The sequence below is a fragment of the Natator depressus genome, chromosome 16, assembly GCF_965152275.1.
Source record: "Natator depressus isolate rNatDep1 chromosome 16, rNatDep2.hap1, whole genome shotgun sequence".
Taxonomy (NCBI): Eukaryota; Metazoa; Chordata; order Testudines; family Cheloniidae; genus Natator; species Natator depressus.
This window is the reverse complement of record NC_134249.1, coordinates 2,236,979-2,256,458: the sequence shown is the minus strand read 5'-3', so window position 1 is coordinate 2,256,458 and position 19,480 is coordinate 2,236,979. Positions and strand designations below refer to the sequence as shown.

At 51.3% G+C, this 19,480-nt stretch overlaps 1 protein-coding gene across 1 annotated transcript in view; it reads right to left on the bottom strand.

Annotated features, from left to right (window-relative positions):
- Nucleotides 1-804: 804 nt before the first annotated feature.
- Nucleotides 805-19,480, bottom strand: part of PNPLA7 (patatin like domain 7, lysophospholipase) — a 400,735-nt gene continuing 382,059 nt past the window's right edge. The window contains exons 35-36 of the mRNA XM_074973883.1: nt 3,212-3,315; nt 805-2,134 (exon numbers count right to left, since the gene is read on the bottom strand). Coding sequence (XP_074829984.1) covers nt 2,054-2,134; nt 3,212-3,315 — 185 coding nt within the window. The 3' untranslated portion in view covers nt 805-2,053. The remainder of the gene's footprint in view (nt 2,135-3,211; nt 3,316-19,480) is intronic.

The window sequence follows — 19,480 nt, the reverse complement described above, 5'->3', positions numbered from 1 at the left end:
CTTACTGGATCACTCTCGTTACAGTGTGTATGGTAACACCCATTATTTCATGTTCTCTGTGTATATAAAATCGCCCCACTGTATTTTCCACTGAATGCATCCGATGAAGTGAGCTGTAGCTCACGAAAGCTTATGCTCAAATAAATTTGTTAGTCTCTAAGGTGCCACAAGTCCTCCTTTTCTTTTTACTGTACACTTTGTATTCTATGTTGTAATAGAAATCAATATATTTGAAAATGTAGAAAAACATCCAAAAATATTTAATACATTTCAATTGGTATTCTATTGTTTAACACTGTGATTAATCGCAATTAATTTTTTTGAATTAATCACATGAGTTAACTGTGACTAATCGACAGCCTTACTAAGAACCTTAAAATACTCTATTCCAGTTGACTAATAAAAGCTGTCTTGCTTTGAAAAGGCTGACCTGTGTCACTGCAAATATCTGCTGAGTTCTTCGCTCCAAAGGGGGAAAGTTTCCAACAGGAGTTCAAGTTCTTTTGGATTTGCTGAGGGAACCTGGTGAGAAACAGGGGTACTGAAGGCAGGGCCCAGTCTCAGAGTAGTAGAGCCACGGGGCTCCCCTTTGCAAAAAGGTGATGGCTAATGTCTAGCACTATAAAGTAAGCGACTCCTTGAGAGATGGTACAAAGCTCAAAGGCAACTTGCCCTGCAGATCCGTGACAATCCTGGAGGTTGCCCCAACTTTCTAGATGTTGCAGGGCCTTACGTGGATGAATGACCATGTGTACTGGATTGGTGCAGCCATCCACATCTTCCGTAGCCTTCTGGTAAATGACAACAGCAAGCATTGATTTCTCTGCTGCAATTTTATTTTAAAGTACATATATAAAAAGGACTCCAGCTGTGGTTATAAACTGAGGGTGTCTTCTTAAGTACAAGTGTCACCTTAGGAGGTTCTGATCTCAGCAGAAGTGACTTAAGATCTTTGGACTACTGGTGCATTCCCAAAAATCTTTAGCATTGAAACACCTTCCAGCGGGGTCATGACAGAGAGTACCATGCTGGGAATGGAACCTGGGCTGCTCCATTTTAGATGGCTGCAACCTTTGTGGAGCTCCTGAAAAGTTGGGCAAAGTTTTGCATGCCTGCAATGAGACCTTTAAAACATGAACTCTTATCGACTCAACATAACCTCCCTGGCAATTTATCACACTCCACAAAACAGTGACTGATCAATGACAGAATCTTGTAACCCACTGAGAACCACGTACTGGCATTTCATTTCAGCAGTTACTACTTTCTTTCACAAGGCAGCTACAGCTATGTAGCTACTCTGTAACTGCCTGGCAAATAGCAACTAAATGTGCCATCATTACATGCTCCTGCAGCTGGCTTGATTATACAGTATCTGAATCAAATGAGTAACCTTTAGAGTAATTAACTTGTAGCATTTAGATTTCCTGTTAAGTCTTCAAGCAGACAGAGACCCTTTATCCTACTATCACAGCATTGCTCCTACTTACACAGTTGCAAAATAAATACAGAGCTGAGTTAACAACGTGGCTGCCTGGCTCCTGTGACAAACACCCCTGCACGCTAATGCTCACGTATTGACCCTTCGCAGCAGTGGCCGTGCACATACATTCCAGCAATGTTTTTTTTTTTTTTTAGCCTTCTGGGCCAGAACAGCAAACAGAACTCATGGTGGCAGACAGCCAAAGCAGCATCTGAACACACTTCTAACCATAGACAACTCCCAGCACACCCCTTCGCCGTACAAACCCCAGAGAGATCAATGACTTGCAACCCACAATGGTACCTGGAGAAAGGAGCAAAGACATTGTAAATTTCCATGGCATGAGATATCACTGGGCATGGAGTTGTGGGCAGCGCACTGGCACTTCTTGTGCTTCATTATGGTGGGTCTCCTCTCAGGACAGTTAAACAGCCCCTCCATCCTGATCGGAGAGGGATGAGAAACTGCAACATCTCAACCAAGCAATCGCTTTATAAAAAGGGCTGTTAGTCAGTGAAACTACAGTTATGTGACCAAATGAAAGACAAGTCCTGATGGCTTCCCTGGGGATTAGCTGGGCTCCCCTGTGCTGTTGGGTCGACTCTCCTGTTTGGGGATGGTGGTGCGTTTTCTTATCTGTACATCCTCATCCTGAAGGAGGAAACAAACATACTCATCAGCAGGAGATATCGGATCTGAAATGATTTAACAGACTGTTCCAGATAAACAAAGACACTCCTCTCTCTCCTTCCTCCCCCAGGAGCCCTTTACATATCAGACTTCAGTCTCAGAAGGATTAGTTTAGCAGATGAAGATTTTAAATACAACTGGGAACATGAATCTGTGTGGATCTACGAGACAGCCCTCGCGCTCTGCTGCTATCACTTGGAAACACTGAAGCCATCTCACGTCCTTCCCTGTGTATCTTATTTGTGTAGGTCCCCAAACCTGTTCACATGCTCCCATCCAAGAACTGTTCATTCCAAATATTAGCAGGGATTTGTAGCTCTTTCAAACTGGCCAGGACCCTCCCCGTAAGAGAGAGAGAGCAGTGACATAGATTTGATGTAGAGTTTTTCATTACCTAAGTGGAGCTGTGTGATCCCATTTACGCTTTGCTCCAAGATGGAAGGTCAGAAAACTTCATGGTCGACACAAATTAGAGATGGATTATAACTATTTAAATGCCAGTACGTGAACTCTGGCCATGAGACACGCATTCTCTCTGCTATGTGTATAGGAAGGGACAAAGCTTATGTCAACACTCTGCTAAATTATGGACCCTTTAAAGGATGCTGACAAGTTTCAGCCACACAAAAGCTCCTGTTTATGACTTGGTTCCTTCCAACAATCTCCCCTAAGACTGAAAGGTTTGGCTTTGCAGGGTTGTAGGTCACATGTAACCAAAGATATCAAATAGCCTGCATATGTTGCTCTGTGACCAACTGCTGTACACCTGAGAGGGATGGAACATGGCTTAGGAATGCACTCAGTACCTGCACTACACTACAGACGGTCGAATTTTCTTCTACCAGATTCCTTTCAGCACCAGCCTTAGAGGCTGCTTCTCTCAACTGCCCCTTATCACACCTTCCCACGAAATTGTGATCCCACCACCTAACCTAGATAAGGCTCTATGCCTGCAGGAAAACATTTGGCTTTGACATGCTTGTCAGACTAAAGGCCGGCAAAAGGACACACAGAGCTAGTCTAGAGCACAGTTCTTACGGAGTCAGAATCCTCTTCCACCTGGCTGCTTAGGAAATTAGCGTAATCGTCCTTCTGGTTGTCTAGAATTTCTTCTTCATACTCAGTCTGATAGTCAGATTCATCTGAATAGGAGGGAAAAGAGAATAATTGGTTTTAGTTGGCACAAGTAATGGACAGAGGGCACTGCAGGAGAATTACAAAATGTTTGCTAACAACATCCTGAGCTACAGAGCACTCAGCCAGGAAGGAGAGTCAGGTTTGGCCAACTAATGGCAACTCAATGAACTAGTTACTTTTCCCTGGGGACCACAAATCAAGCTGTCATTTTAGAAGTATCAGTTCTCTAGCCTGCCTGGTTGCAGAGATAACCTTCAAAACCTGGATGTAAACTGATGTACCAATGTCTGCTAGTAGCTGCATTAAAATTGCCTGGTTAAGGAGGTGTGAAATATCCCATTCATCTCAATGGGGCCTTCCCTGTCAAGCCTAATGATAATGTAAAATGTTGACATATTAACACCACTGATCACTGCACACAAATATTACTGCCACTGATTAATACACACAAATATTAATACACTAATTCATGCAAACATAGAAGAAAAGGGACAATCTTGTTTGGCAGATCTGAACAATCTACTTTTGGCATCATGCCATGGATTGAGTTTGGAAGAGACCTGCCACTTATATATTCTCCAGCGTGACTCTGTTAAGATCTGGGAAGATCTATATTTGTGGAAGTCAGAGCAAAGCAAGGGACAATGAAAGGTGCTGTCCATGTTCAGTCGCAGAGATGCCTCTGTCAACACCAGTCCTTTCAATGCCAATGCCACCCGCAGGACAAAACCTTGGGACCTCTCTGTCCCTCTTTTACAATGTTGAAAATTGAGCCCGTATTGTTATTCCTTCTTTGCTGTCTCTTAGCCAGCCTCTGATCTTCCCATCACCACCAGTTTACAGAAGTTTCCTCTTAGAAGGGTCTTTGTCAAAGGCTTTTTGAAAGTTGAAATAAATAAATGATATTCACTAATTTGTTGATGTACTTGGGAGGTGTGATATTCCCCTATTAAACCCATGCTGGCTTGTTCTGATCATATAACAATTACCTGGGTGTTTTATCATTCTATTTTAATGTTGTTTCAACCCATACTCCTGGTTTTGCAGTATGACTCACTGTTCTGACATTATCAGGATAATCCCTAGCGCCAGTTAGAGAGTTAGGTAAGACATTAGTTACCATCTGGAATCACAGGCACTGAATTAACTGAAGGATCAGGGCTGTCCCTAAGCATACGGAGAATATGTGGCTGCGCAGGGCACCTGAAAATTTGGGGCACCACTGGGTCTTAGTGTCCACCCTCCCAGCTCTTCTTATCCCTGTTCTGACCCTTCCTGCAGGCTCCCACAGCTAGCTGCTGCAGCCTGGTGAGGGGATCTAGTGACTTAAAAGTGAAAGTCTTCCAGCCTGCCAGATCTATTAGCACAACACTGAAACTGTTAAAGAGCCATTCAAGTGGTAATGAAGCCATTTAACAGGCATTTGCCAAACCCCAGGTATATACTGTCAGTTTCTGAATTTACTGACAAAAACAGTTCTGCATTACTGTAATATTTACTCAGAACATGTTAGTCTACAGGACCTTAGTTTAAAATTTGCTTTAAAAATATTTCTTTAGTGAGTTGGTGAAGATTATAAAATCAAATCTCGAAAAAATCCTTGAATAGATTTTTAGATGCACAATCATCTTTAGCCTTAAATGCTTGGATCTTCAGACATATAGATTTTTAAATAAATCCTTCAAAAGACCACCCTTATCTAAAATACACATTTTAATTTTAATTACTATAGTAAAAAAAACCTTGCTTCCAAAGTTTTCCTGTCTTTTCTGTCCAACCCTTTCTCTCCCTTCCCCCTCCCAACCTTGAAGCGAGCCCTTAAAGGGACAACACCCCTTTCCTTCCAGAAAGCTGGACAAAGAGTTTCCCTTTCTTTACTTCTGACTAATCTGATGAACTAGTTTTAAGAGAACCCTCCAGCAAAATCAGCGCCTTAGTAAGATATAAAATCTTTTGTTATGCCTAAAATCTTTGGAAACATATTTTTTTAAAGTTGGTGAAATTTCATAAATATGTCTATTGTTATGGAGATCACACAAAGTAAATTAGTGTTCCCCTTTTCTAAAAGCAATGAACATTGTTATGAACACACTAAACCGCTGTGACTGATTAATTTAAAATAATGTCTTTGTTTCAGTGAGTTAAATATGTAATAATCTGGAATGATTACTTTATGAAGGTTTAAGAGTACATTTAAAATATGGAATCAGCTTAGAAATACTGATTGAGAAAATGTAAAACAGAGAAGAGCTGCATCATGTATCCCATAATATTTAACATTGTATTCAGCAAGACAGCTGACTCACCCTTACTACAAAGTTTTTGCAAATAAATCTCGACAAACTTCAGGGAATATCAAAAACCCTGTGACTGACAATTTTTATTCCCAAATTTACTGCTTTTAATTAGGTACCTTCTGCATGTCCTTTCTCCGTGAGGGAGAGGGTGCGGGGGTCTCTGCGGGGAACTGTGACTCTCCGCCACCATAAGGCAGGCAGGGCATCTTGCTATCCTTTTCTGCCTCGTCCCTCCCCCTGCACCCCTGGGCTGTGAGCCCAGGCTGTCATCAGGTACAGGGGCACCAGTTTAATAATATTGCATAGGGCCCCATAAATCCTAAGGACGGCCCTGTGCAGGATTGCAAATTTATGTCACCAGTTCAGTCCCTTTTATCTTAAACTTTTTCAGAACTCTTGGACATATCATCTGGTCCTGGGGACCTGACATTCCTTAATTTATCAGTTTGTTCCAGCAACTTCCATCTGAATTGCTTAGTCTACCTCTTTTATTACCTGAAGAGCACACGCATGGAGTATCTCCCCAATATCTTCTGTGGTGGTGACTGATGCAAAGAAATTGTTTTGCTTCTCTGCAAAGTGCACAAAATTCTGAACCACCCCTTAGATCTTTCACAGATTGCCTTGTTTCCAAAGCACTTACAATTCTTTATTTGATTTTTGTCTTTGGCTATTTGCTCTTCCCTTTTAGCCTCCTAATTTTGACTTTGTATTTCATCCACCCTAGTTTATGCTCCTTTCTCTTGGCGTCAGTAGAGTTGGAGCACCTTTTTCTGAGGGATTCCCTGTTTAGCTTGAATAAACTGTTGAAGTTAAATCACTGAACCATTTACATCATGCTCCCCCTGCCCCCCGACCCTCCCTCTTTCCTTCTTCCTTTCTTCTTTAGGGGTAAGCGTGCCTTTTGGTATTCTCTTATGGGTTGCTTAAGTAGCCTCCACCCTGAGTCTAAGAATTTTAATATCCTCTCTTTTGCCTATAGGTCTGTTTGATCAGCTACAGATGGGAAAACTGAGGCCCAGCGGGACCAGTGGCACAACAGTCCCCCTACAAACCCCAACTCCATTCACATGTTCTAAGCGCTAGACAATACTCCAGCCTAGAAACAGGATAATGTTACTTAGAAGATTTAATCATTTTCGAGTAATCACAAAGAAACCTCCAGATATATCACAAGACAGACAACAAGAGACTGTTACAGACTCATTCATGCTGCCCCACATCAATTCAGCATTCTATTTAAGAACTCAAGATGCTTTCAGAATATTGATCAGAAGGACTCCAGTGAACTCCCTGAACCTGCATTACTGTACACATCCATTGTAGCTAACTTCCAGCTCCTACCTTGTAAATCAATCCTGAAGCCACATGCAGCTCTACTCTCTAGACTGTGGCAGTTTCTGCAGGCACACCAAGGGAAATGCTCTGACTGCCAACCGGCGGGGGTAATAAACCAGCAAAGCAGTGGCATCATCACCACATGGGTTTGAGCTATTCCTGCTCTCATGCCCAACCTTTACCCTCAAAAATCAAACAAGATGCATATGCAGCCAAATTAAACAAATCTGAACTGCTCCCACTGGTCACGTTGGGCGCTGATGCACCTTGCAGAGCAGTTTATCAAAAAGCCCAGCTTTAGACTGGTTCCTTCTGCAGTGCCTGCAAGGAGTCTGTCAATAATCACAACTAAACACATCAAGCACTTTTAGTTGAGCCATCACACGTCTCAGCAAAGTGTGATACAGCATGGCCAGAGGGCAGCAGGAGAGTGGTTTTTTTTTTATTAAAAGCAGAAAAGAATTTTATCTGTGTAACACTTACAAAGAATCACCAAAAAGGATAAAGCAAAACTATGCAACAAAACAAAAGCAAACACAAGGTATAACAAAGCAGCCTTCAGGAGGGAGAAGTGTTCAGGCTAGCCTGGGCCCAGAGCGGGGGGCTTCCTCGACACTCGTGGTCTTCCACCCTCCTGAGTTACCTGGTGGCCTAGAGCAGGGGGGGCTTCCTCGACACTCATGGTCTTCCACCCCCTCGAGTTACCTAGTGCCACGCCCAGTGTCACCGATTATTCCTCTCCTGAGAGTGCCCGACAAGATGGGCACGGCTGTGGGGTGGGCGGTTTGGGGGTGGGGGGGACGTACACCACATGTGATAGGACCCCTCCTAGGTGACAGTGATGATGGTATCCGCAGCGGCAACGGCTGGGGCCTCTCACTCTTCCCCTCAATCAAAGGGTCAGACGGAGGGAACCGGTCGGGGTCACCGAGCAGAGAACCTCGGACAGCGCCCACCGCCCCTCGAATGCGTCAAGGGAGTCGGTGGACGCTGCCCAGAGGAACTCCGCCCGGATACGTGAGTGTACTGAGGATCGGAAAACGGCCCTACAATCGCAGGACGCTTCATTAGCCAACCTCCTCTCTCTGGTTTTATAAATGGCTGTTTTAGCTAGGGCTAGGAGGAGGTTAACCAGGAGATCCCGCGACTTTGTGGGGCCACAGATGGGGAGTGTGTAGATAAAAAGGTGAGGGGAAAAGTGTAGCCAAAAGAGTAATAAAATATTCGTGAGGAGCCGGAAAAGGGGCTGCAGCCTGGCACACTCTAAATATACATATGCCAGGGTTTCCCTCACGTTGCAGAAAGGGCAAGTATCCGGGATGGGGGTGAACCGTGTCAAAAACACGCCCGTGCTCAAAGCTCCGTGAAGGAGATGCCAACTAATGTCCCCGACGGGCCTCGGGACCAAGGTGGAATACAGGCTGGCCCACCAGGGTTGCTCACCCTCCAAAGGTGGCAGTATCGGGGTGGGACACCAGGGTGTGGGCGTGAAGGGCGTGAAGCGTGAGTGTGTATAGATATTTCCGTGACGCGATTTGGAAGCTGACCGGCTGCAGTTCATGCAGCCGGCTCGCAGCGAAAGGGTGAGGGGTTTGTTGGGATCTATGGGGTAGGGGCCCAACTGAAAGGTCCGGCGGGCCTGGGGTAGAGGGTGGACGGGGTGCGCCCTCGCACAGGGCTCAGTTGAGATAAGCCCGAGCAGCGGGCGTCAAGGCGGCCTTCACCTCCTGAAGTACGCGCCGGGGGGTACGAGGTCTGGAGAGCCTCATGCGCCGGGCGAGCGTCAGGGGATCCAGCCAGTCTCCCCGGTTGTAGTCCAGGAGGTCTCCAACTCTCGTGACTTCCGCCAGGACCAAACTCTGGTGCACCGAGCGGGACTCCGCCACCTGCACACGGAGCTGGGGGTTGTGTAGCAGGGGCTCCGCAAGGAGATCTGCTCCCCCGGTGGCCGCCACGGACCTGGTCATTGAAAACAGTTTCCAGGTCTGGAGGTGGTCCTGGTAGAAGACTGGCAGCCCAGAGCGGTCTCGCGGAAAACCTCTCGGACAGATAAAAGAGCTGCCGGTCGTATCAGAGCCCTTGGAAGCGGCGCAGGAAGGCGTGCGCCAATATGCTCCACGTCGAACTACCTGCACTATAAAGGAGCCTCTGCAGGACTTGGAGGCGGAAGACACGGACCTGAGTGTGCAGACACTTCAGGCCCTGCCCTCCTTCCTTCGGGGTAGATGAAGAACCCCTGCAGGGACCCAGTGCAGTCCTGACCAGAAGAACTCCAGAATCGATGTCCGGAGGTTGGTCAGGAAACCCGGGGCCGGGACCAGGGGGTTGAGCCGGTACCAGAGCGTGGACAGGACTAGTTGGTAAAGCACCAGCGCTCTCCCTTGGAGGGAGAGACATCGGAGTAGCCTCGTCCATTTCCGGAGCCGCTCTATCACCCCGCCTTCTAAATTTTGCCAGTTCTCCGGCGGAGAAGGATGCGTGGCAGAAAGGTAAACGCCTAGGTAGAGCAGTGGACCCGCACTCCACTGGATGGTCTGAAGCGCGGGTGGGAGGGAGCTCACCCGCCGCCAGTCCCCCACCGCCAAGCCAGAGCTCTTGACCCAGTTGACTCGGGTGGAGGAGGCTGCCAAATAGATGGCCTGGCAAGCCTCCACCCGCGCCAAGTCCCCCGGGTCCTGGACCACGAGGAGCACGTCATCGGCGTACGCCGACAGGACCAGCCGCAGCTCCGGTTCCCGCAGCACCAACCCCGTCAACCTCCTGCGGAGGAGACAGAGGAAGGGCTCGATCGCCAGAGTGTACAGCTGGCCCGAGAGGGGGCACCCCACCGTACTCCTCGCCGGAAGCTGACCGGTTCGGTCAGGGTCCAGTTGAGCCTAACCAGACACTCCGCGAAAGCGTACAGCACCTGGAGAAAACTCACAAACTGAGGTCCGAATCCAAACGCCTGCAGAGTGCCCAGGAGGTACCCATGGTCCACTCTATCGAACGCCTTCTCCTGATCAAGAGACAGGAGGACGAACGACAGACCGTCTCTACGCCCGAGTTCCAAAAGATCTCGGACTAGAAATAGGTTGTCAAAAATGCTACAACCCGGGACAGTATAGGTCTGGTCTGGGTGGATCACGTCCGCCATCACGGACCCTAGCCGCAGCAAGATTGCTTTCGCTACGATTTTGTAGTCCGTGCTAAGGAGCGAGACGGGACGCCAGTTTCGTAAATCGCGGAGGTCCCCCTTCTTCGGCAATAAGGCGAGCACTGCTCGCCTGCACGAAAGAGGGAGGACCCCGCCCTGCAAAGACTCAGCCCAGACAGTGGCTAGGTCTGGGCCCAGGATGTCCCAGAACGCGCAGTAGAACTCCACGGTCAACCCATCCGTGCCCGGAGATTTATTGGTGGGCATGCGACGGAGGGCTTCCGAGAACTCGGCCAGGGTGAGAGGCAGCTCTAGTCGGTCTCGGTCGCCCATGATGACCGTGGGGAGATTGTCCCAGAGCACCCCGCAAGCGCCAGGATCAGTCGGATCCGGGGAGAAAAGGCTTGTGTAGAAGTCACGGGCCCTCCCACACATCTCCACTGGATCCGTGAGGGGGGCGCCGTCTTCTGCTAGAAGGCAGGTGACGTGTTTCTTGGCCCCCCTCGTTTTCTCCAGGGTGTAGAAGAAATGGGAGCTGCGGTCCATCTCCCGAAGGAGGCGGATGCGGGATCGAACAAAGGCACCTCGGGCCCGATGGTCCTCGAGGGCCCGGAGCTCCTCCCGCTTCTCCCGGCATGCTCCGCAGAGGAACGGGTCCTCGGGGTTGGCGGCCAGACGCCTCTCCATCTCTAAGACCTCCCGTTCCAACTGCTCTATCGCTGCATTTCTCCGTCGGCTGGTGCCCCGGGTGTAGTCACGGTAGAAGAGCTTGGCGTGCACCTTCCCTAGATCCCACAATCGCCGCGCCGAGGGAAAGGCACGCCGCTGCTCTCCCCAGGCCAGCCAAAACTCCTGGAAGGACGTCACGAAGCCCTCATCCTCCAACAGGCTGTTGTTAAAGTGCCAATAGGCCGGCCCCGGCCACTCTGCACGGAGGGAGGCTGTTATGGTGTCTAGATGATGGTCGGAAAATGGGGCCGGCCGAATGTTGGAGGAGTGGGCCTGTGAAAGATGGAAACGGGATAAATAAATACGGTCCAACCAAGAGTGGTGTGACCGATGGGCCTCCACCCGGACAAAGGTGAACGTGGAAGTGTCATCTGGGTGGTGGTCACGCCAGACGTCTACTAGGGAGTGATGTTCGACTATTTCTCGGAGAATGTTTGCAGCGGCCAGGCTCAGCTCGGCCCCTGAGCCGTCCTGTTCCTCAAGGGTGGTGTTAAAGTCCCCTCCCAGGACTAGGCACTCGTGAGAATCTAGGATGCTGAGGAAGTCAGACACCCGCTGATAGAATTGCGGCCGCTTCGGGCTCACTGTCGGGGCATAGATGTTAACGAGGTTGACCATGAGCCCCTCCATACGGATTCGGAGATGCAGCAGGTGGCCCGGCACGGCCTCAGTGACCCCTAGCACCTCGGGCCGTAGGTTGGGGGAGAACAGGGTCGCCACTCCAGCTTGTTGAATTGTGAAGTGGCTGAAGTAGACCCCGTCCCCCCACTCAGCCGCCAGCTGTCCTCGGCGGTCGGATCCGTATGGGTCTCCTGCAGGAAAACCACAGAGTTCGCCCCTTCCCGAAGGTAAGAGAACACCTGGGACCTGCGGAGAGCCATCCTACAGCCCCTGGTGTTCAAAGTTGCAATAATGAGGGGCGTCATGCGGAGGGATGGGGGTTCCTTGTTGGCGGGGGTGTTCGCAGCCCCCGGCAGGTCGCGCAACAATCCGCGACCCATCCCGTAAGTGAGTAAATCATCACGGAAGCTGCGGACCCGCCCGTAGGCCGCGGCACCGTGCCTTCCTTTCCCTTTACCCTCCTTTATAAGGGCCCTTGTGGCCTGGAGGATTTGATCAAAGTCCCCCCATCGCTGGAGAGCCAGCTGTACCCTGTTGCGGGAGCCACGGATATCTTCTAAAAACTCTTGCAACGCTTTTCGCAACTCATGGGGGGGTGGGGTTGCGATTTCCCGGTTATTCCCTGGTGGGGCTCTTGGTGCAGCCTCGTGGTCCGCTGAGGCGGGCAGGCAGGGTGCGGACCACCGACGGGGCATCTGACAGGCTAAAGTTATTAGGTCCGTCTCAAGCCTTGGGGTAGAAGAGGACTGCGGAGGGAAAACTGCAGCTCCTAATGGGTCGCGGCAGGAAAATGCAAAGGCTGCTCCTTGGGGGGGATCCTCAAAAAACGGGAAAGAAATAACCCCAGGGGCGGCAATAGCATTGCAGGAGGAGGTGGATTGGGCAGGGACAGGGGTGGGGGTGGGGGCAGAGGCGAGGCTCTGGGCTTCGGGAGGCAAGCAGCTGAGAGGTGGTGCCTCCCGAACAGATTTGAGGGTTAAGGGGGTGGGGAGGGGGCTCCCAATGATGCTAGGCGCAGGCTCTGTGGTGGATTTGGCAGCCATGGCATCAAGTGGTGGACACCTTCTGCAGGGTGCTCGCCCGGGAAGGCGGTTAGGGGGAGGGAGCATGGGGAAAGGGGGGCTGGGGTAAGGTTGCCCAGATCGAGGTCAGCCGGCAGGAGGTCATTCTCTCCCTGGGTGATCAGGGTCAAACCTAGGGCCTCGATCTCCTCATACATAGAGGAGAGGTCGTCTTCTGCTACCCCGGGGGGTCTCCCCTCTAGCGCCCGCTACGACGGTCGCTTCGGGGTTCGTGGGGGGTTCGGGTGATATTCAGGCAGAAGGGGCTTCCTCAGGGGTCTCGGAGAGGAGATCCTACCTTCCAGTGCTATTTTGTCTTCCCCTCCTGACACCGGCGGATGGATCTCACTCTTGGGCATAGCGGAAGGCTCAGTGTCAGTGCCTCCCTTCCTGGTCTTCCGGGGGGCCTCCGCATTGGATGGTTGCAGCGGAGCTCGAGCCTTCCGCTTGCCTCGCTTTCCCTGGACTAGGGTCCAGCCCTCCATAGCATTGTCTGGGGGCTGGTTAGCAGGGGTCGTGTCAGGGGGAGGAGGCGATGGTTCAGGGGCTCGGGGGGGTAGCGGTGAGGCAGCATGAGTACGGGGCGGTTCCCCTTGGGGCGGGCCCTCTCCTATGCCCGGTAATATCTTTGTTGCACCTTCCTCCATAGGCTCTGCTGGATTGTTAACAGCAAGGGCGGGGCTCCCTCGCTCGTCTGGGCGTTGTAGGGGAGGTGTCTCTTGGGCCCAGGCAGGAGCAGCGGTGGATCGAGCAGGAGGAGAGGTGGTTTCAGATGTTGGGCGGCCAGGGGCGTCGGCAAGGACGGAGCCGATGTCCTGCCGGGTCTCGGGCGTCTTGGGTGCCCCTCCCCGCCAGGCCAAGGGGTAGTCTCTTCGGACATGCCCCGCTGATCGGCAGAGGTAGCACCGGGCCTCTCCTGTGGAATAGTAGACCCGATAGCGGGCTTCCTGGTAGGGGACTAGGAAGGACCCCTCGAGCACCTCTCTGTCACGTGCCGCCGGCGGCGGTAGAAGCTGCACTTGCCGGCGGAACGAGAGGACGTGACGGAGGGTGGGGTCCTTGCAGCCCAACGGGAGAGGGCTGATGACAGAAACGGGTTTCCCCAGGGTGGAGAGAGCGGGTAACAGGGTGGCATTGGGTAGAAAGGGAGGGACAGAGATCAGGACTAGGCGGACGCCCAGGTCTCCTAGCAGCTCCAGGGGGACAAACACCCCCCCCCCCCCCCGCCAGGCCCTTCTCCACCGCCTCCTGGGCGGTAGCCTCCGATGCTAAGAAAAGGACGACCTTCCTGTACATTTTGGAGGCCGCCACAATAGCCGTGGGTCCTACCACCCTCGCCAACGCCTGCACGTATGTCTCCACATGGGGCGAGGCGGGCACCAGGAGGCAACGGACGCCATGCTTCCTGGTCATGGTGGGAAAGGGGCCCCGGCTGCTATTGATGGTAGCGGAGGCGGTGGGTGGGCGAGATGATGAGGCGGCAGGCGGGGGGGGCTGCCACCACACGGACATACGCCCTGGGGGCTGGGGGAGGGACGCTCGCAGAGCAGGTGGAGGGAACAGCGGGGAGGGACGCCATGGTCGATGACGAGGCCACAGCGGTGGGGGTAGCCCCTGCCATGGAGGGCTTGGTGGTTGTGGCGGGGCCCTTCCCCTTCTTCGCACCCTGGCCTTTCCGGCTAACCAGGGGGGCTTTCCTAGAATCTGGGGGGGGCGGTGGGCATAGCAGTGGTAATAGTCGCCCCGGTGCCGATGCCGGGCCGTGGCAGGTGTTTTGGCAGCAGTGGTGGGGAGGGGGGCTTGGGGGTTGGGGAGGGGGGTAGATGGGGGAGGGGCAACTGAGGTTGTTAGAGGGGCCTCACCCCTCTCAGTCCCCGCCATCGTGAGCAGGGAGAGACGGGGAGACACCAGAAAGAGGGGGGGGAGGGGGAAGCAGATTAACCACTTCTCCCTGTTGGGCTGCAGGCAGGGGGGGGGCCAAATGGGTCGGACTGGACAGGGGAAGGAAACAGGAGTTGGGGTCAGGTAGGGGCAAACTGTGGGGTGGGCAGTCCGGGGGGGGGGGGCAACGCGGACCCACGCGCGTTTGTCCAAAGAGTCTCGTTTGGTCGGCTGTCGTGTCTGGTCCGGACGATGGAATTCAAAGCAAGCAGTTGAGGCTAGAGGCAGACGGCAGGTTGCCAGCAGGGACGGACGGCGGGGGGGCCGTGACGGTTGTAGTCGTGTGGGGGGGGCACCAATGGATCGGGGGGCAGCTCCGTGCCACACCCCCTGTGCCCCTACAAATGCAGTTAAGACACAGTCAAACTCCCCCCACACGAGAGTACAGTTCAAAAGTTACTCAGTCTTACGGCCCCCTCCACAATGATTTGTAGCGTCCCTGGGCGATGTCTCTGTCAGCTGTCTTCTCTCCCGGTCTTCGTGGAGCATTCCAAAAATGCCAAGCAAAGATAAGGAGATGATTAATTGCGGGTCCACAAACAAACAGCAAAACGGTTGGGTCTGGGGGCGTCCACTCCCCTCCTCTGGGGAGCGGGTTGGCAGTCCTCCCCTCTCCTCCGGGGGTTGCAGCTGAAGCAATAGCAGCGTCCGAGGGCAGGCGTGGGGGGGCTGGCAGGCGTGGGGGGGCTGGCAGGCAAGCTGGCAGCCGACCAGCACTCGAACGGCAGCAAAGAAAAACAGCAAAAAAAAAACCAAAACACAGAACGAAGAAAAAGCGTCTGGCCCGGTCACGTGTGGGGGGGGGGACCTAAAGCAGGGGCAAAAAGCAAGGAAAGCCCAGGCCAGAGGGCAGCAGGAGAGTGCCAGAAGGGAGCCTTCTTCCCTGGAGAGGAGAAAGTTTGCTATAGATTAATTAAAGCACCTGAAGCCAATTAAAGCACCTGAAGCCAGTCACATGATAAAACCTCCCTGCTTCAATCAGACAAGAGGAGGAGTTGAAGCAGAGCGGATTGGCGGTGGAGCAGAGAGCCGTTTGGAGGAGTTGAAGCAGAGCGGATTGGCGGTGGAGCAGAGAGCAGTTTGGAGGAGTTGAAGCAGAGCGGATTGGCGGTGGAGCAGAGAGCAGTTTGGAGGAGTTGAAGCAGAGCGGATTGGCGGTGGAGCAGAGAGCAGTTTGGAGGAGTTGAAGCAGAGCGGATTGGCGTTGGAGCAGAGAGCAGTTTGAAGGAGTTGAAGGAGAGTGGATTGGTGATGGAGCAGAGAGAAGTTTGGAGGAGTTGAAGCAGAGCAGATTGGTGCTGGAGCAGAGAGCAGTTTGGAGGAGTTGAAGCAGAGTGGATTGGCATTGGAGCAGAGAGCAGTTTGGAGGAGTTGAAGCAGAGCGGATTGGCGTTGGAGCAGAGAGCGGTTTGGAGGAGTTGAAGCAGAGCGGATTGGCGTTGGAGCAGAGAGCGGTTTGGAGGAGTTGAATCAGAGCGGATTGGCGTTGGAGCAGAGAGCGGTTTGGAGGAGTTGAAGCAGAGCGGATTGGCGTTGGAGCAGAGAGAAGTTTGGAGGGAAGTAGAGGAGAGTTTGGAGAAGTGCTGTGGTGGGCTAAGACAACCAAGACCCTAGGTAAAGGGACACCTGGTTTGTGCAGAGGGAGGGCAGGAAGCCCCACAAGCTGAAGGGCAGGAAAGGGAAGTAGCTCAGGGGAAGGAACCGCTAGTTCAAGTGGTTTACCGCTATCCCTAGGGCCCCTGGGCTGGGACCCGGAGTAGAGGGCAGGCCCGGGTCCCTCCCTCTCCAGTCCCCTCTTCTAGGACACTAGTGGGGCAGTTAATACCCCAGTTCAGGGGCACGAAACGGTGCCCTGAACCCCCTCCTCCCCCCAAGAAGAGAAAGCGCGAGACCCATCATAGTAGTGCTGGCAATTTGCCACAAAAGTAACGATGCCGATGTGCTGCTCCACTCGTGTCCACCGGGACCCTAGCCTTCTGTTTACTGCTTCTTGCCTGAACACATCACAGCTAAGACGAGGCATAGTGCTCTACCCACAAGGCCAGCTGGGACTCAGGAGAGCTGGATCCTGTTTCCAGATCTTCCCCCTGCCTCCCCGTGTGAACTTGGACAAGTCACTGGATCCCTCTGTGGCTCAATTCCCCATCTGTAAAATCCTGCTCCACTTCATAAGATGGTTCTGAGGATAAATGAATTCCTGTTTGTGAAGTGCACAAATAGCTCTCTGAAGGGGGCCATACACAGTGATCAGACAGATCCATCATGGCTACATACACAGTGCAAGCAGAGACCTGGGTTTCTATTTGTGTCACTAGATCACCACTCCTGCTTTTGGGGGCTTAGGAAAATAACCATCCTCTTGTGATGTCTGAAACGTTGGTGGGTTTGCAGTGAGTGGGCAGGGAGATGGAGCAGATGTGCCAGTAGCAGTTAAACCAGCTTCACCTAGACGCTTAACAGCTACAAAGTTATCTGTGTAGATACCAAGTATGGGGCATATACTGCGAGATGGATGAACACCTTCAAACATGGGAGTTGCTGGATCCTCCTAGCTGACCCCTACAACCCTAAACTAACTCCACATTTTAAATCAATTGGCCCCCTTTCCCATGGGGGGGCTGTCAGAGCAGACATGCCAGTGTCCCCAGCACTGGCCTGTGTGTGGAATCCTGCTCCCTATTAGCCCCCTAGGTAAGCCCAGATTCTCTTGGGTTTAAAACACCCGTGACATTTGGCTTGTCTGTTTTTAAAGTTTCCGTGAGGTTTGCACTTCTGCCCTAATCACCATTCCCTCCTGTGATGGTGCTAGAGCACTGCCATAGTAATTAAGACTTCGTTAGTCTCTAGGGCCTTAGCCTTGTAATAAGCATTGTGCAAAGTGAACCCTGAACCCATGTGGAGCCTTACTGATTTCAATGGGGATCTAACTCCAGTATCAATAATGTCAAACTGAACCCTCTTACAGCAGGTGTGGGTTTAAGTGAAATGTGCACAATCAATGATTTACTTGAAATCTCTCTAAGAGCAGAGAGATTTGCTGCGAGGGAACAGATAACTGCTGTGAGGGAACAGATAACTCAAAGGTTTAGCCTGGTGTCTATTTATAAGCAAAGGCCGATTTTGCCCAAATGGAAATGTTAAAGCCTCTGAGGATGGCATACTCATTGCTAAGCAGCAGTATAAGGGTAATCCCACCTGTGATCCCAACAGTCATGGCAAACGCAGACACCACTGGACTGTGTATCGAAGGGCCATACAGGAGTCACATGATAAAGAAGAAGAAAAGTCTTTTTCAACTTGGTTCTGAGGAACAGGTCTTGTACTTAAAATGAATTAGCTGATTACTTAAGTATTGCTCACGCTGGAACAGTCAATAGATGACAGTACATTCTGTTCCTTAGCATTTTATTCTAATACAATGGCTATAACAAGCTGGCAGAAAACGGATTAAAAACACTTGGCCATTACTTTTCCCTCTAGTGGTTCAGAGAGCAACTTGTAGCTTTAATTAAATATAATGGCTACGATTAAAAAGGAGGCCCTTGATATAAACTTGGTGAGGAAATGCTGGAATTAAACTCACTGCACCTGAAGTTTACCACAGATGATAATGTTTTCAGAGGTTTACAACTTTTTTGTTAAAACTTACTTTGAGCTAAAAGTGAACAAACAGCCTAAGATGGCTTTCTAAACAAATGCTTCCAACAGCAGTGTGGTCACTAATGTTATTGCGTACTTGTACTGCGAGAACAGAGCCCACTGCGGGCGGTGCTTTATTCACTTCCAATCACCTTGGTTCAGAAAGACAAACAATAAAACAAATGGCAACAGTCATTCTTGCAGACTGGAATGTGTTCACATGCACTAGGCTATTCCGATGCGGTAATTCCCCAAGGTTTTCATTATTCAGCAGTTCTACAGCACTCAGCAACAGTGCTCTAGACTAGAGAACAAACGGGAAGGCGTGGTCCCTGCTTCAAAGAGCAAACAATCCAAATGTTACACATGACAAGAGGTGAGTATAACAGAGAAACAGAAGCAGGAGAGGCAGGGGAAGACAAGGATGATGGTGAAAAGATCACATGGCTGCTCTGGGAGGCGCAGGCCCATTCTTGCTAATTCTGTGTGGTTTTTGTTTCTCTTTTATAACTCCATTTCTGCAGGTGATACAGCTGATGCGAAGGAATAAGGTTCTGTGGGTTAGATCTTTTGTGTGCCAATAACTCTTCCAAAATAGCAGGCTGGGGCCGCATCACTCCACTTCCCGCAGGAGGTGGCCAGCCCCTGTACATCATGGAATCAGGGGCAGTCTGCCACAATCTTATGTGGACTCGTACTTTTTAGACATTTATATTGAATTATTTTTTAAAATAGCCAGACCCTAAGGCTGCCGCATGTGCACAATAATTACTTTTCCTAAGGGGGTTTTAGAATGTCTTTAGTGCAGTAAAAAGATTACACACCATTTTATTGCTTAAATGCTGCTCGAGTCAATTATGCAGCTACGATAATATTGTGTGTCCCCAACAGTATACATTGACATAATGGACAGCACCACTCTTTTAAGCTGTCTTCTGTACCAGTGATCTACAGTGGAGAAGAATGGCTCTTTTATATATGTCCAGTGCTACTACAAAGAAAGGGCAAAGAAAATAAACATACAAAATTGTGTTAAAGGGCAAATGAAGTCAGAGCTGAGCTGTGCCATTTTTCACTTGCCCTATCAGGGCTGTCCTTACCCTCATGCAGCTGTGTAGGGCACCAGGAAATTTGGGGCACCACATTTCCTGGTGCTCTGCGCAGCTGCGTGCTGCCCCAGCCCCTGCCCTGCTCCTTCCCCATGGCTCCCGCCCCAGCCCTGCCTTTTCCCGCCCCAGCCCTGCCCCCACTCCCCTGAAGACTCCAGAAGCTGTCGGGCCTGCACTCACCGGTAAATAGAGTGACCCAGCCCCCGCCTGCTCCGCTCCCCGCTGCGCCACCGGTGAGTGCTGGAGGGGGCGGTTCCCCCCTCCCCCCAAGCCTGGGAGCCAGGGCAGCAGAGCAGCCT